General features: G+C 35.6%; 1 protein-coding gene across 1 annotated transcript; it reads left to right on the top strand.

The window, feature by feature from the left end:
* Positions 1–6,747: 6,747 nt before the first annotated feature.
* On the top strand, positions 6,748–14,139 carry LOC135196103 (pancreatic lipase-related protein 3-like). The gene is made up of 9 exons (XM_064222561.1): positions 6,748–7,010; positions 7,405–7,510; positions 8,818–8,972; positions 9,947–10,044; positions 10,631–10,784; positions 11,539–11,651; positions 12,574–12,682; positions 13,120–13,282; positions 13,667–14,139. The coding sequence occupies exons 1-9, from the start codon at positions 6,983–6,985 to the stop codon at positions 13,722–13,724; spliced, it is 984 nt and encodes a 327-aa protein (XP_064078631.1). The 5' UTR covers positions 6,748–6,982; the 3' UTR covers positions 13,725–14,139.
* The last annotated feature ends 471 nt before the right edge of the window (positions 14,140–14,610 follow it).

Genomic DNA, 14,610 nt, shown 5'->3' with positions numbered 1-14,610 from the left:
TGCCTTGCCTGCCTGCCTGCACGCCTGCCTGCCTGCCTGCCTGCCTTGCCTGCCTGCCTGCCTGCCTGCCTTCCTGCCTGCCTGCCTGCCTGCCTGCCTGCCTGCCTGACCTGTTCCTGCCTCCTTCCTGCCTGCCTGTCCCTCCCCTGCCTGCCTGCCTACCTGCCCGTAAGGAAGCGTATTTTAAAGGGTAGCTCAATGAACAGTCTCACTGTCTGATACTCAGTTCACCAACGTAGGTCTATCACAATTTGTGCCCCCAGTGCATTCATTCCTCTGCGTACAAACTGCATCGTTGCCATTCTAGGATGTCTCCCAGTTCGATTACAAAAATTCTGCTGTGTCATGTTCAACACTGCAAGCAACCACCTGCTTTCAAAGAATTGATTCCTCGCTTCTAGGACGCCTATGTGATTTTATTTATTCTATGAAGTATGCGCTATATTAATTTCCTGGTAATGATATTTTATCATGAACTGACACTGGAGTGTGTCTAATAAAAATCTATAATTTGACCTCATCATAACTAAGAAGTTTCCCTAAGATTTGCTAAAGCTGGTCATTTTATTTCCTTAACACTGCATTTTGATGAACTTGCGTCAGTGAGTGATTGTTTGCTTGTAAAACAAAGTCATTTGTATGTTTGTTAAACAAAGCCATTTAAGTCTCTGAGTAAATGTTTGTTTGTAAAACAAAGTCATTTGTATGTTTGTTAAACAAAGCCATTTAAGTCTCTGAGTAAGTATTTGCTTGCCAAACAGAATAATTTGTATGCTTATAAAACAAAGTCATCAAATTCTCTGGGTAAATGCTTGTTTGCTTGTAAAACAAGGTAATTTAAGTCTGAATAATTGTTTGCCTATAAAGCAAAGTGATTTGCTTGCTTATAAAGCAAAGTTATTAAATTCTCTGTGCAACTGCTTGCCTGTTAAACAAAATCATATGTATGCTTGTAAAACAAAGTAATTAAATTCTCTGGGTAGCCGTTTGTTTGTAAAACAAAGTAATTTGTTTGCTTGTAAAACAAAGTAATTAGATTCTCTGGGTAACCGTTTGCTTGTAAAACAAAGTAATTTTTATGTTTGTAAAACAAACTCATTAAATTCTCTGTGTAACTGCTTGCTTGTAAAGAAAATATTTTGTATGCTTGTAAAACAGTCATTCAATTCTCTGGGTAATTGTTTGATTGTAAAACAAACTAATTAAATTCTCTGGGTAATTGTTTGTTTGTCACCTTTGTTTATCACCTGTAACTCCATTTCTTTCCCAGCTGTGAATATAATTTAATTACCAATATAATAGTAAGTTCATGTCTACTTTCTTGATGTGGTCCAACTCCAGTGAGCAAGCCCCAGTAGGCATTGTGATAAGAATTATATTAAAACTCCTGACCGGGGTGTGTACGGTACACCTGGATGAGGGAAAGATTCTTCACCACCATTTCATTGTGCAGGGTAATGGTGACAGTGAGTCTATGAATCATCGCGAAACAATGTTACTTGGTATTTCCTGACCTTCTTCGGGAACTTGTGGAGGATAATTTATTGATTGCAAAATAATATATATATATATATATATATATATATATATATATATATATGTATAAATATATAATATATATACATATACACATACATATGTGAGTATGTATGCATGAAGAGGTAAATCCTTTCCCCACTATTATGACCTCTAGCGTTGGACCCTTTTGCTAAACTAAAAAAAAAAAAAAAAAAAAAATAGATAAAAATAAATTAAAAGGTGTTTGGGAACGAACAGGCAAATAGACATCGTCACAATTAGTAAGCACCTTTGAGGAAAATAATTATCTCGTGAGAAATGAATTTCCTGGCGTCATCTGCTTATCGAAGTGTTGTCTTAGTTCGACCTTGAGAGTACGCCCCAAAGTGTATATTATTTTGTGTCTATATATATGTGTATGCATGAATGTATGTATTATATATATAAATGCATATATATCATATATATGCACATGTACATGATAAATGAGTAAGAAATAAGCTATAAAAATGTTGATATATATATCTTTACAACAATCTCAGAGATGCTTTTGGCCGATTAGGACAAATACGACAGAAAACTAGCGAAATCGACCTGACAGGCCTATCTTTATATACTCGATAACTAGGGTTTCCCTTCCACAAGCTATGTCACATTACTGTACGTAATTCCTCCGTTTTGTGTCGATAATCACCTTGCCGAAAGATAACGGAGAAAGTTATGTATACTTGAGGAATTTTCTATTTTACCAAGCTCTTCAAAGATGTTCCTAAATCATTGAGGAAACTCAAATATCAACTTTAATATTTCCGTAGAGACAAGAAACCTTTCAGTACAACATTCAGGTTTCTGGTAAGATCTGAATGGTGCCAATTCAGTGGTTCTGAATCGGGCGAAGATTTTCTGTACTCATGTCCTTAACTGACCCAGTAAAATCTCTATGAAACTTGCAAAAGGAAATCTTGGTTCTTCAAGAAGTTAATGTACCAGACTGTTATAATTCACAAGTATTTCAACTATATACTAAACTAGCAAAAGGAAATCTTGGTTCTTCAAGAAGTTAATATACCAGACTGTCATAATTCACAAGTATTTCAACTCTATACTAAATTAGCAAAAGGAACTCTTGGTTCTTCAAGAAGTTAATGTACCTGACTGTGATAATTCACAAATATTTCAACTATATACTGAACTAGCAAAAGGAAATTTTGGTTCTTTAAGAAGTTAATGTACCAGACTGTGATAATTCACAAGTATTTCAACTCTATACTAAATTAGCAAAAGGAAATCTTGGTTCTTCAAGAAGTTAATATACCAGACTGTTATAATTCACAATTATTTCAACTTTATACTAAATTAGCAAAAGGAACTCTTGGTTCTTCAATAAGTTAATATATCAGACTGTTATAATTCACAAGTATTTCAACTCTATACTAAATTAGCAAAAGGAAATCTTGGTTCTTTAAGAAGTTAATATACCAGACTGTTATAATTCACAATTATTTCAACTCTATACTAAATTACAAATTAGCAAAGGAACTCTTGGTTCTTCAATAAGTTAATATATCAGACTATTATAATTCACAAGTATTTCAACTCTATACTAAATTAGCAAAAGGAACTCTTGGTTCTTCAAGAAGTTAATGTACCAGACTGTGGTAATTCACAAGTATTTCAGCTCTATACTAAATTAGCAAAAGGAACTCTTGGTTCTTTAAGAAGTTAATATATCAGACTGTTATAATTCACAAGTATTTCAGCTCTATAATAAATTAGCAAAAGGAACTTTTGGTTCTTCAAGAAGTTAATATATCAGACTGTTATAATTCACAAGTATTTCAGCTCTGTAATAAATTAGCAAAAGGGACTCTTGGTTCTTCAAGAAGTTAATATATCAGACTGTTATAATTCACAAGTATTTCAGCTCTATAATAAATTAGCAAAAGGAACTCTTGGTTCTTTAAGAAGTTAATGTACCAGACTGTGATAATTTATAAATATTTTAACTCTATACTAAACTAGCTAAAGGATATCTTAGTTCTTCAAGAAGTTAATGTAACTGACTGTGATAATTCACTGAATTTTTGTTTATAGACAACATCGTCAAATAAGAATTGTTTTGGAAAAGAATTTTAAGTCTCTGAACATATGAGGCGAATGATGGAACTCAAGAGATAAAAGACCTTTGCTCAAACCTGACTGTAATATTTCTAGATATTAAAAAAAACCCTGTAATATTCAGTAAATATGGAGACAGCAAGCTGAATGAAGCAATATTCGGAAAAAAACTAAAAGGATTAAACTGTCTGTCAAGATTTAGGGAAATATAAATGTCAGTAAAGGTTATAAGGATATGTCTCAACCACAGAAACTAAACAAGGGATGTTTTGTGTAAGTGATGATCAGTTAACTTCTACAGAGTCCAAAGAAGGAGAATGGAAGTAAAACGGGATAATGAATCAACAAGGCGTGGACCGACCTCCAGCTTACTTGTGAAGAGCGGGCAAAATTTTCCCCTCACGCATAAGATGTAAACATTACATTCCTGACTTAAAGTAAATTGAAAAGTGCTAAAATCTACGGTCAGATAGAGCAATGTTTCACCAACGAAAATTAAGATAAATACGCTACATTTTATTAGATTCATGAAAATTAAAATAAATATGCTATATTGTATTAGAAACAATTGTTCTGTACTGTTTAACATGCATATTATTTTTTTTGCATTTTCACTCTAATAAATAAATCATAAATATCCTATCGTAGAATTCCTGCATCTTTAACTCGACGTGAAACACCTTTTTCAGACCTTTTTAGGCTCTGAAATAGACCTTTTCCTACACCCCAACAACAACAACAACAACAACAACAAAGTAGTTTTTAGGCTTACTCCCCGAGTAAGCGAAAATGACAATCAAAGAAGAAACAAGACAGACAGGCAAAAAAGCAGCAGCAAAAAGGACACGACTTTACGTAATGCTAAAAGATTAGGAGACAGATAGGCGTGGGAATTCCTCTTAGCACCCGAGGTACAAAAATTCCTCTCAAGTAAACAAAACCTTTTAGCAACACGTCACGTGACTTGGGGAACTTATCATCAGTCATTGGAAAATCCAGTTCGTACTTAAACGTGAGTTGGTTGACTGACTGACCGTTGACTGGGACTGAACAATAGGACCAAGAAGCTTCCAATGAATCTACGGACTTATTTCTTCCTATGGGGCTGAAAGGACTCTGAACTTGCGGTTGCTTAGAAACTGTCACCTCACTGTCAGGAAGAACTGGGTTCGAATCCTGACCTAAGAGTGAAGTAGCCACGTAGTTACTTGCAACTCCCATATGTATGTGTATATATATATATATATATATATATATATATATATATATATTATGTATATTATATATGCATACATACATATATATAACATAATATACATATATAATACATATATACACGCATATATCTATATATAAACACACATATACGCACGCACACACACACACACACACACACATATATATATATATATATATATATATATATATATATATATATATATATATATATATATATATATTTGTAGAGGGAGGATGTTAGAGAGATAGAGAGAGAGAGAGAGAGAGAGAGAGAGAGAGAGAGAGAGAGAGAGAGAGAGAGAGCTCATGCGCAGTCGTGGAGACTATGGTCTAGCGCGAGGGGGGTGGGGTGGGCGGGAGACGGCTGAGAGAGACATTCCAGTACGCTTCCAAAGTGGGAATCGGGGAATCGGGAATGCTTCGGTCGCTTGGGCTTTCAGTGTTGTGTGTGTGTGTTTTACGATTCCAGGGTGATTCCTGCCATACTCTTGACCTTGAAAATACCCAGAAAAGGTCAGATTGGGTCATTTAGTCTCCGTAGGAAGTCACCAAAAGCCAAATAGTTCGTTCTAACTGTGTGAGAGAAGACTATAGAAAAGTCCACCTAAGCCCCGCCCACTGCTTACGTCACGACACCATTCCTTGAAACTGATTGGATGGCAGTTGTTTTGGAAAGTTGGTTAACCTGTGGTTGTTTTCGAATTCATCTATTTAGCAATTGTTTAGTCGAGGTTAAAATAAGTACGGCTAATTATCAAAAGGAAAGGTTATATACATACATAGTATCCCCTGAAATAAAATCATATTGGACATCTCCTTAAAAATGGTAAAAAAATATAGGAAAAAAACATAGGAAAATATGTAATGTTGTGTTTCGCAAGTGAGGTTCAATACTTTCCACAGGAGTAATTAGTTATCAATTAAGTTAATTACTTTTCAATTAAGTAAATTACTTTTCACACGAGTTAATTACTTTTCACACGAGGTAATTACTTTTCACACGAGTTAATTTCTTTTCACACAAGTTAATTACTTTTTACGCAAGTTAATTACTTTTCACACGAGTTAATTACTTTTCACACAAGTTAATTAATTTTGACACGAGTTAATTACTTTTTACGCAAGTTAATTACTTTCCACACGAGTTAATTACTTTTCACACAAGTTAATTAATTTTGACACGAGTTAATTACTGTTCAATTAAGTTAATTACTTTTCACACAAGTTAATTACTTTTCACATGAGGTAATAATTTTTCACACGAGTTAATTACTATTCAATCAAGTTAATTACTTATCACACAAGTTAATTATTTTTCACTTAAGTTTATCACTTTTCACACCAGTTAATTACATTTCACATAAGTTCATTATGGTTAGTTTTGAGATATATATATATATATATATATATATATATATATATATATATATATATATATATATATATATATATATAGAATTTTCCAAGAAATGTATATATAATATATGTACATCTTTTAGCAAATGCTGACTGAATGCAAGAAAAAACACTTTTATATAAATGTCAAACTGTATAAGGCGTACTTCCACATCCATGGAAAGTCTTAAAATTGTACTCATGAGGAATATCTATATTTATTTCCCCCCTGTAATCCCATCCCTACCTATAAAAGGTGTTTGCAGATCTTGAAATCGTGAAACTGAACAGATAAACGGCCTGCCAGCAATGCCCGTGATACGTAATACCTCATCTTGTGACGATTTTAGAATTCCCAGTTGAGATAAAAACCAGAGGCATTTCGAATCGAGCGATCCTATTGGCTGGCAGTTGACCAATCAGAGAAGGAACTGTGAGGATAATAGCCGAAGGGGAGTATATGAATGATGGACAGGAGTCGCGAATCCAGAATTCAACTAGTCAACTGACGAGAGGCACCTCAGCCTTAGTTGGGAGTCGAAAGTCTTAATTCTTTCGTAGCCTTTTTTTTAAGACTTTCGGGCTTTCATTTTGGGCGAAACCTTGATTACTGAGGCCAGGAATACTACGGGAAGAGTGAGACATACAGCTATTGTTATTTTTCATTCTTCGTTAGTTCTTCTTCAGACAGACACTCTCCAAAGCCTGCGAGATGCTGTACACAATAACACTGACATTGGGTAAGATATATTTCTTTGTTGTGATGCAGATATAATGCTATAATGTCTACGTAGTGTTTGCTTATACCAACAGCACTCTGGCATTGTATACCAGTAGCCTATGGTGGTGATAAGATACGTAGAACACAGGACCTCCAAGCCCCCCCAATCCCCAAAGCAGTGCACAGGTACTTAAACTGTCATATTCTCCCAAGGATATCTGACTTCATGTATGAACTGTATATATAATATATATATATATATATTCTATATATATATCTATATATATCTATATATATATATAATTAATATATATATAGATATATATATATATATATATATATATATATATATATATTATATATATATATTATATATATATATATATATTATATAGCTCCCTTATTCTTTCCAGTGCTGTCCGTTGCACGACTGACCTGCTCGGCTGAATTGGACCTGGATGGACCCCAACCTGTGTTCAAGGCTGATATGAAGGATGTCCATTTCCTCTTGTGGACCAGGTGAGTCCTGAGGTGTGTGTGGTTATGTTAAAAAAAGCATGAAAAAATGGCCTAGTGGTGGCCTATCCTGTATAGTTGCCAGACGCACGATTATGGCTAGATTTAATCTTAAATGGATTACAAACTACTGAGGCTAGATGGCTGCAATTTGGTATGATTGATGACTGGATGGTGGATGATCAACATAACAATTTGCAGCCCTCTAGTCTCAGTAGTTGTTTTAAGATCTGAGGGCGGACATGAAAAGTGCGGAAGGACAGACAAAGCCACTTCAATAGTTTTCTTTTCTTCGAAAACTAAAAAAATGGGGACTCTTGGATAAAAAAAAGAAAGTTACTACCATGACGGATTTTAGACCAGAACTAAACTCTTAACTATTCTTCGTGTAACTTTTGACTCGCATCAAACATTTGAAGAACCTCTAATGAAAGTTTCAGCAAACACCGCACGAAAGTTAGGCATTGATCGTAAGACCTCATGCATTTATAACGGTGACAAAATCAATGCTACCTGTTGTAGGTCATTTGTACTTCCTTTACTAGAGCACTGTTCTCCAGTGTGGATTTCTGCTTCCATAGAGTGCTTCGTGGTGGTAGGTTTCTGTTTCCTAATAGTAGCAGTTATGACTTGGACCATCGACGGATGGTCTCTTGTCAGTTGTTCATAAGTTTATTTCAACAGAGATCTTTCACGTTCACAACTAATCCCCTAATCCCCTTTACATGCTGAGAACAACCAGATTCGCTGAACGGAAGCACCAATATGCAGTAAATGTGCTTTGCTGTCCAACTTCTCAGCTCCAGAGGTCTTTTAGTCATTTGTTGATTATTTTTTTTCTTTCTGAATAAGTGAGATCTCTTCTCTCTGTATTTCATTTTACCTTCTGCAATTTATTTCAAATGAACACCCTATTCTTTGCAAGCTTGAATTTCGAGTCAATGGCTCCTGTGGTGGGCTTGTTCCATATGAATAGGGTTCATATCCTGCATATAATAATAATAATAATAATAATAATAATAATAATAATAATAATAATAATAATAATAATAATAACTGAACTCTTTGGGTTTTACATAGCTCTGCATACAGAACTTCAGCCACTGCAGGCGATAAATAACTGACATAAGAATAGATAACTTACAGTTTAAGACAAAAGGCTAGTGGATGTGCAAGCTGAAAGTGTTTATCTTGACCAAATCCAAATGAAATAATATAGATATATACATATATACATACACAGAGGGAGAGAGACAGAGACAGAGGAAGCTAATAATAAGCTAACAGCCCTCTCCCAAATCTCCTTGCAGAAGTAACCCCGATGACGCATCTTACCACGAACTGCTGATTAACGACACGAGCAGTCTGGCCAACTCACCCTTCGACCCCAGTCGACCAACGCACCTTCTCATCCACGGCTGGATGGCCAGAAGCCTCACCGGGTGGCCAGTGAGGGCTAAGACAGGTAAATGATAAATGATGGTAGTAATACCTCGGAAGAAGACACTCTTCCAAGCAGACGAGTTTCTTTTGACAATGGCAAGGAGAGATACTGAAATGCAGACCCAGTCACCTTCTCATCCATGGCTGGATGGCCAGAAGCCTCACCAGGTGGACAGTGAGGGCTAAGACAGGTAAATGATAAATGATGGTAGTAATACCTCAGAAGAAGACACTCTTCCAAGCAGACTAGTTTCTTTTGACAATGGCAGAGAGAGCTACCGAAATGTAGACCCAGTCACCTTCTCATCCATGGCTGGATGCCCAGAAGCCTCACCGGATGGCCAGTGAGGGCTGACAGGTAAATGATGAATGATGGTAGTAATATCTCGGAAGAAGACGCTCTTTCAAGCAGATGAGTTTCTTTTGACAATAGCACGGAGAGAGCTACCGAAACGTCAAGGAATAATTGAATTTTGGGCAGTTATGTAATTTACCTGCTCCTAAACTTAATAAACATAATAATAATAATAATAGTTTCAGTATTATTATTACTATGTTTCCCCCATTTCAAAAAGGTGGCTGCATGGCTTTTGGGATGAGGTTGCAACCCTTACACATTTTTCCACCCTAGCTGCAGTAATCCCCACAGCTGACTAGCCACTATATAATTCACCTCATAGGTCAACAAACCATGAAGGGTCTTTCGGGTAACTGGTCCACCTTGTGCTGAGCTTGTCAGACCTAGTGCATAATCGTACACCTTGGGTCAGTCTTGCCCCTCAGTTGACTGACCACCAGGTACACAATTCAGCGATTAAGCCAACAGGGGCACATTGGGATTCTTCGGAAGGAGCCAACGACTTCCTCCGCCAAGGATTGAAGTCTCGCCTCTCGCCGCAACAGGTGAAATGATGTCACTGGGCATTTATTTACTTATTTATTAATATATTTTTTTTTCAGTACCAATTAATAAATTATTCATTACTATATTTCCAGAACTGTTAACATACTATGACTGCAACGTCATCGCTTTAGACTGGGGGAAGATCGCCCACCACGTCAACTACTTCGGAGTCGTTCACAATCTTCCTCTGGTAAGCCAATGTGAGCTGTTTCCTCTGAAGTTATATACAAGGTTATCGCCCTTTTGTGTTTAATTGCCGTTCAGTTGCGTTCAGTTGCATCTGGTTGCTCAGAAGTTGCATTCAGTTGCTGTGAAATTGCCCTCAGTTACAGTGAGGTTGTATCTAGTTACTGTGAAGTTGCATTTAATTGCTGTGAAACTGAGTTCAGTTGCTGTGAAGTTGCGTTTAGTTGCTGTGTAGTCGAGTTCTGTTGCTATGAAATTGAGTTCAGTTGCTGTGAAGTTGTTTAATTGCTATGAAATTGAGTTCAGTTGCTGTGGAGTTCCGTTTAATTGCTCTGAAGTTACGTTTAATTGGTCTGAAGTTGTGTTCTGTTGCTCTGAAATTGCGTTTCATTGTTGTAAAGTTGCGTTCAATTACACTGAAGTAGGGTTTAATTTCTGTAAAGTTGTGTTCAGTTGCTCTAAAGTTGCATTTAATTCCTCTAAAATTGCGTCTAATTGCTGTAAAGTTACGTTCAATTGCTCTGAAGTTAGAAGTATAAATCAGCCTACGCTTGCACCTTCAAATCCTGTTTACGTCTAATCCCTTCCAGGTGGGCCAGCACTCAGCCCAATTCTTGGACTTCTTACACGTCTATGGGCACCTTAACTTCACAGCACTGCACGTGACTGGGCACTCCCTAGGTGCCCACGTGAGTGGCATCATTGGGCGTCAAGTGACCCACGGTCAGGTTGGACGTATCACAGGTCAGTGGGGGTGAAAATTGCTGGACATAGTAAAAGAGATGTACAAATTTTAATTCAAATAAAAAAATATAAATGTAAATTCAATTGATAAAAAAATTAAATTTAAAATAAGATCATTCAAATTTGAATAAAAATGTTAAAAGTTAAATCAATACTTAAATGAAAAAACACTAACGCCACGAATTTTAGTCTGGAAAATCACGAATAACTTTCTATATATATATATATATATATATATATATATTATATATATATATATATATATATATATATATATATATATATTATATATATATATATATATATATATATATATTATATATATATATATATATATATATATATAAATAATGAGTCTATGCCGAAAGCCAAGTGTACTTTTAAGTAACAACACTTAACGAATTTGGTCAAACTGAATATGAAAAAGTATATAAGTATCTTACTTCACATTAAGTGTCAATTATTTTATCCCTGTAAGGTCAGTATCCACTTATTATTCTCTAACATTTGGAACTGTTGTCATTGTTAATTTAAAATTCTTAAACCATCCTGTAGCTCTTGATGTTCCAAGACACCTGTAACTGTACTTGGGCCAATGAAAACCATTCCTGTATGCTACAGGTCTGGACAGCTGCCAAATTACCGAAAAGCAATGATGCCATTTTCAGTAAACATAATTCCCAGCTGACTGTCCCAAAAAGAGGTGAAAACTGACTGTAATTGTGACCCTGAAACCACCCTGTATCTTTAACAGGTTTGGATCCAGCGGCTCCAGAGTTTCACGAAGGCGAAGACGAGACGAAACTCGACAGATCCGACGCCACTTTCGTCGAAATCATTCACTCGAATGCTGGAAGTCTTCTCCACGTGAGTTTGAGACCAAGAAGAGAATACGTGTTGGAATTAACACGTCAAAATTAGCATTTAGAACTCTTGAAAAAAGGTAGACAGTTATCAGAAGACAACATAGGTAACACGTGAGAGTTTGAGACCAAAAAGAGAATATGTGTTAGAATTAACACATGAAAATTAGCATTCAGAACTTGAAAAAAATAGACATTTATCAGCAGACGGCACAGGTAACACTTGTGTTAAAATCAACACATTAAAATTAGCATTTAGAACTCTTGAAAAAAATAGATATGTAACAGCAAACGACATAGGTAGCTTGTCTTAAAATTAACATGTTAAAATTCGCATTCAGAAAACTTGAAAAATATAGAAATTTACCAGCAGACGGCATAGATAACACGTGTGTTAAAATTAACACATTAAAATTAGCATTTAGAACTCTTGAAAAAAATAGATATGTAACAGCAAACGACATAGGTAGCGTGTGTTAAAATTAACATTTTAAAATTCGCATTCAGAAAACTTGAAAAAAAAAAAAAAAAGAAATTTACCAGCAGACGGCATAGGTAACACGTGTGTTAAAATTAACACGTTAAAATTCGCATTCAAAACACTTGAAAAAATACACGTTTACCAACAGACGAGGTTAATAAACGTGTTAAAATAAACATATTGCGTTTTCATTGAGGAAATAGACAATTACTAACAGATGATGTGTTAAAATTAACATGTTAACATTAACATTCAAAACCCTTAAACAATTAATTAAGCACTTAATCAATAAGTATGTTAAAACTGGCTTATGAAAATGACCAACAGATGACGAAGGTAATATTTTGTTAACATTAACATTAAAATTAACGTCTTGAAATTAACACCAGCTGCAACCGATACTTGAGGTAATCACTATAATCATTTTGACTGTTTCGTTCAAAAGTTCTGCGTGGGGCTCCCTGATCGGATGGGCCATGTTGATTACTACCCCAATGGAGGGGCCCACCAGCCTGGATGCACTGCCGTTGGCACCTTGACGGAGCTCTTGACAGGTAATTGTCTTGACAGGTAATTGTTGGGATATGCAATTGCTCTGACAGGTAATTGTTTTAACAGGTAACTGTATTTACAGGTATTTGTTTTGACAGGTGATTGTCTTGACAGGTGATTGTGTCGACAGGTAATTGTTTTGATATGTGGTTGTCTTGACAGGTGACTATCTTGACAGCTAATTGTTTTGACAGGTAATTATTCTGATAGATAATTAATTGACAGGTAACTGTCTTGACAGGTGATTGTCTTGACAGGTAACTGTCTTGACAGGTAACTTTTTTGACAGCTAATTGTTGACAGGAGATTGTATTGACAGGGAACTGTCTTGACAGGTAATTGTCTTGACAGGTAAATGTATGTATATATACAAGCAATGTAAAACAGAAAATGAAAAAATAAAGAAAATATAAAAGAAAAATCTTTATCTGATTGACAGCCGGCTGCAGCCACGGCAGGTCCTTCGAGTACTGGATAGAGAGTATCAATGGAGCCACACCCTTCAAGGCGAGGCCCTGCCCAGATTGGAACACGTACAAAGCGGGAGAATGCCAAAGCTGTGGGGAGGGATGTCTCGATATGGGATTCCATGCCTCGATGGAGTGAGTACCTCTCAAAGATAAATATATTGGTCTGGTTTCTTTTTTGAAACTGAATTTTCAACTTTCTCTGTTGTTTTATGCTGATTGTGTCTACTCTTGTCTGTCTGTCTCTCTTCAAGAGTAGATTTAGTGTTGCATCAGAATAATACGATGTCTCAATCTGGGACTCAACGCTTCGATGAAGTGAGTACTTTCGGCGTTGGTTTGAAGGCAATTCTAAAATTATTTTTTTCAACTGTTTCACTCTCTGTGTCTGTTTCCGCGTCTGTATGTCTTGAAGAGTTAGCGTTGCATGGATATTATGTGAAGAATAGATTCATACTGATTCTTCCAGGCTCCGTACATCAACCAGTTTAATGTAACTTGTTCCTTTTTTGTTTGTAGACCCCACGGAACCTACTTCCTCGAGACGAGTAAGGAGAAGCCATTCGCTTTAGGGTAAGAGTGTGAAATCGACGCACGGACAGGCTACTGTTGTACTTCTGACAAGTTATGGACGATAATCCGACTAAACTATAAGTTTTTTCTTCTTTCAAAAACACACACAGATGTAATTTCGGGAGACTAAGTACTGAAAACTTTATATAATACAAGTTTTCATCGTTCAAGAATACAGACAGCTATAATTTCTGAAGACAAAGAACTGCAAACTTGATAAAGTACAAGTTTTCATTGTTCCAGAACACAGGCACCTGTAATTTCTGACCGCAAATTAATGAAAACTTATCAAAAACACTGAAACAGGGACACTTTTCGTGTAAAAATGGCAAAAAATTAAGAAAAAATACAGATTTTGTAATGTTGTGACGACCAGTTTTTGACTGGATGAATAAATCTACCAATATTGTGAAATTCCATTTTGTTTCTCTCTCACCTCGTGTTACTCACTGATCCAGATAACGTGATATCTCATCTCATATGGTTGGGATAGAACAAAACCCGTTGGCAGGGTGAATGTAACATGATACCAGTGGAAAACTATCCAAGGTATCTCTTTTCAAGATACTTGGGTAAGATGGTTGCAATGAACAACCACTTGATAATCTGATTTCAGACAGATTCTATTTACAACTGAGATTTGGATTCCAGTCTTAACAAAATTACTGTTTGGAATAAATCAGTGTCTTTTTAAAATTTATATTTGTTTCCAGTTTCATTTCATTTAATATCAAATCTTTTGTAGCCATTTTCATTTCCTTTACTAATCATGTTTTCTGTTTAATTACTGTATTTCTAAAATCAACTTTAATCATAATTTTCTCAATTGTAATCTAACAAAGTTATGATTAAAATGACAATTGGGAATCACTCAAGTATCAACAGATACG

Source organism: Macrobrachium nipponense, chromosome 17 (genome assembly GCF_015104395.2).
Source record: "Macrobrachium nipponense isolate FS-2020 chromosome 17, ASM1510439v2, whole genome shotgun sequence".
In the NCBI taxonomy this organism is placed as follows: Eukaryota; Metazoa; Arthropoda; class Malacostraca; order Decapoda; family Palaemonidae; genus Macrobrachium; species Macrobrachium nipponense.
This window is presented reverse-complemented; position numbering and strand designations above follow the sequence as displayed.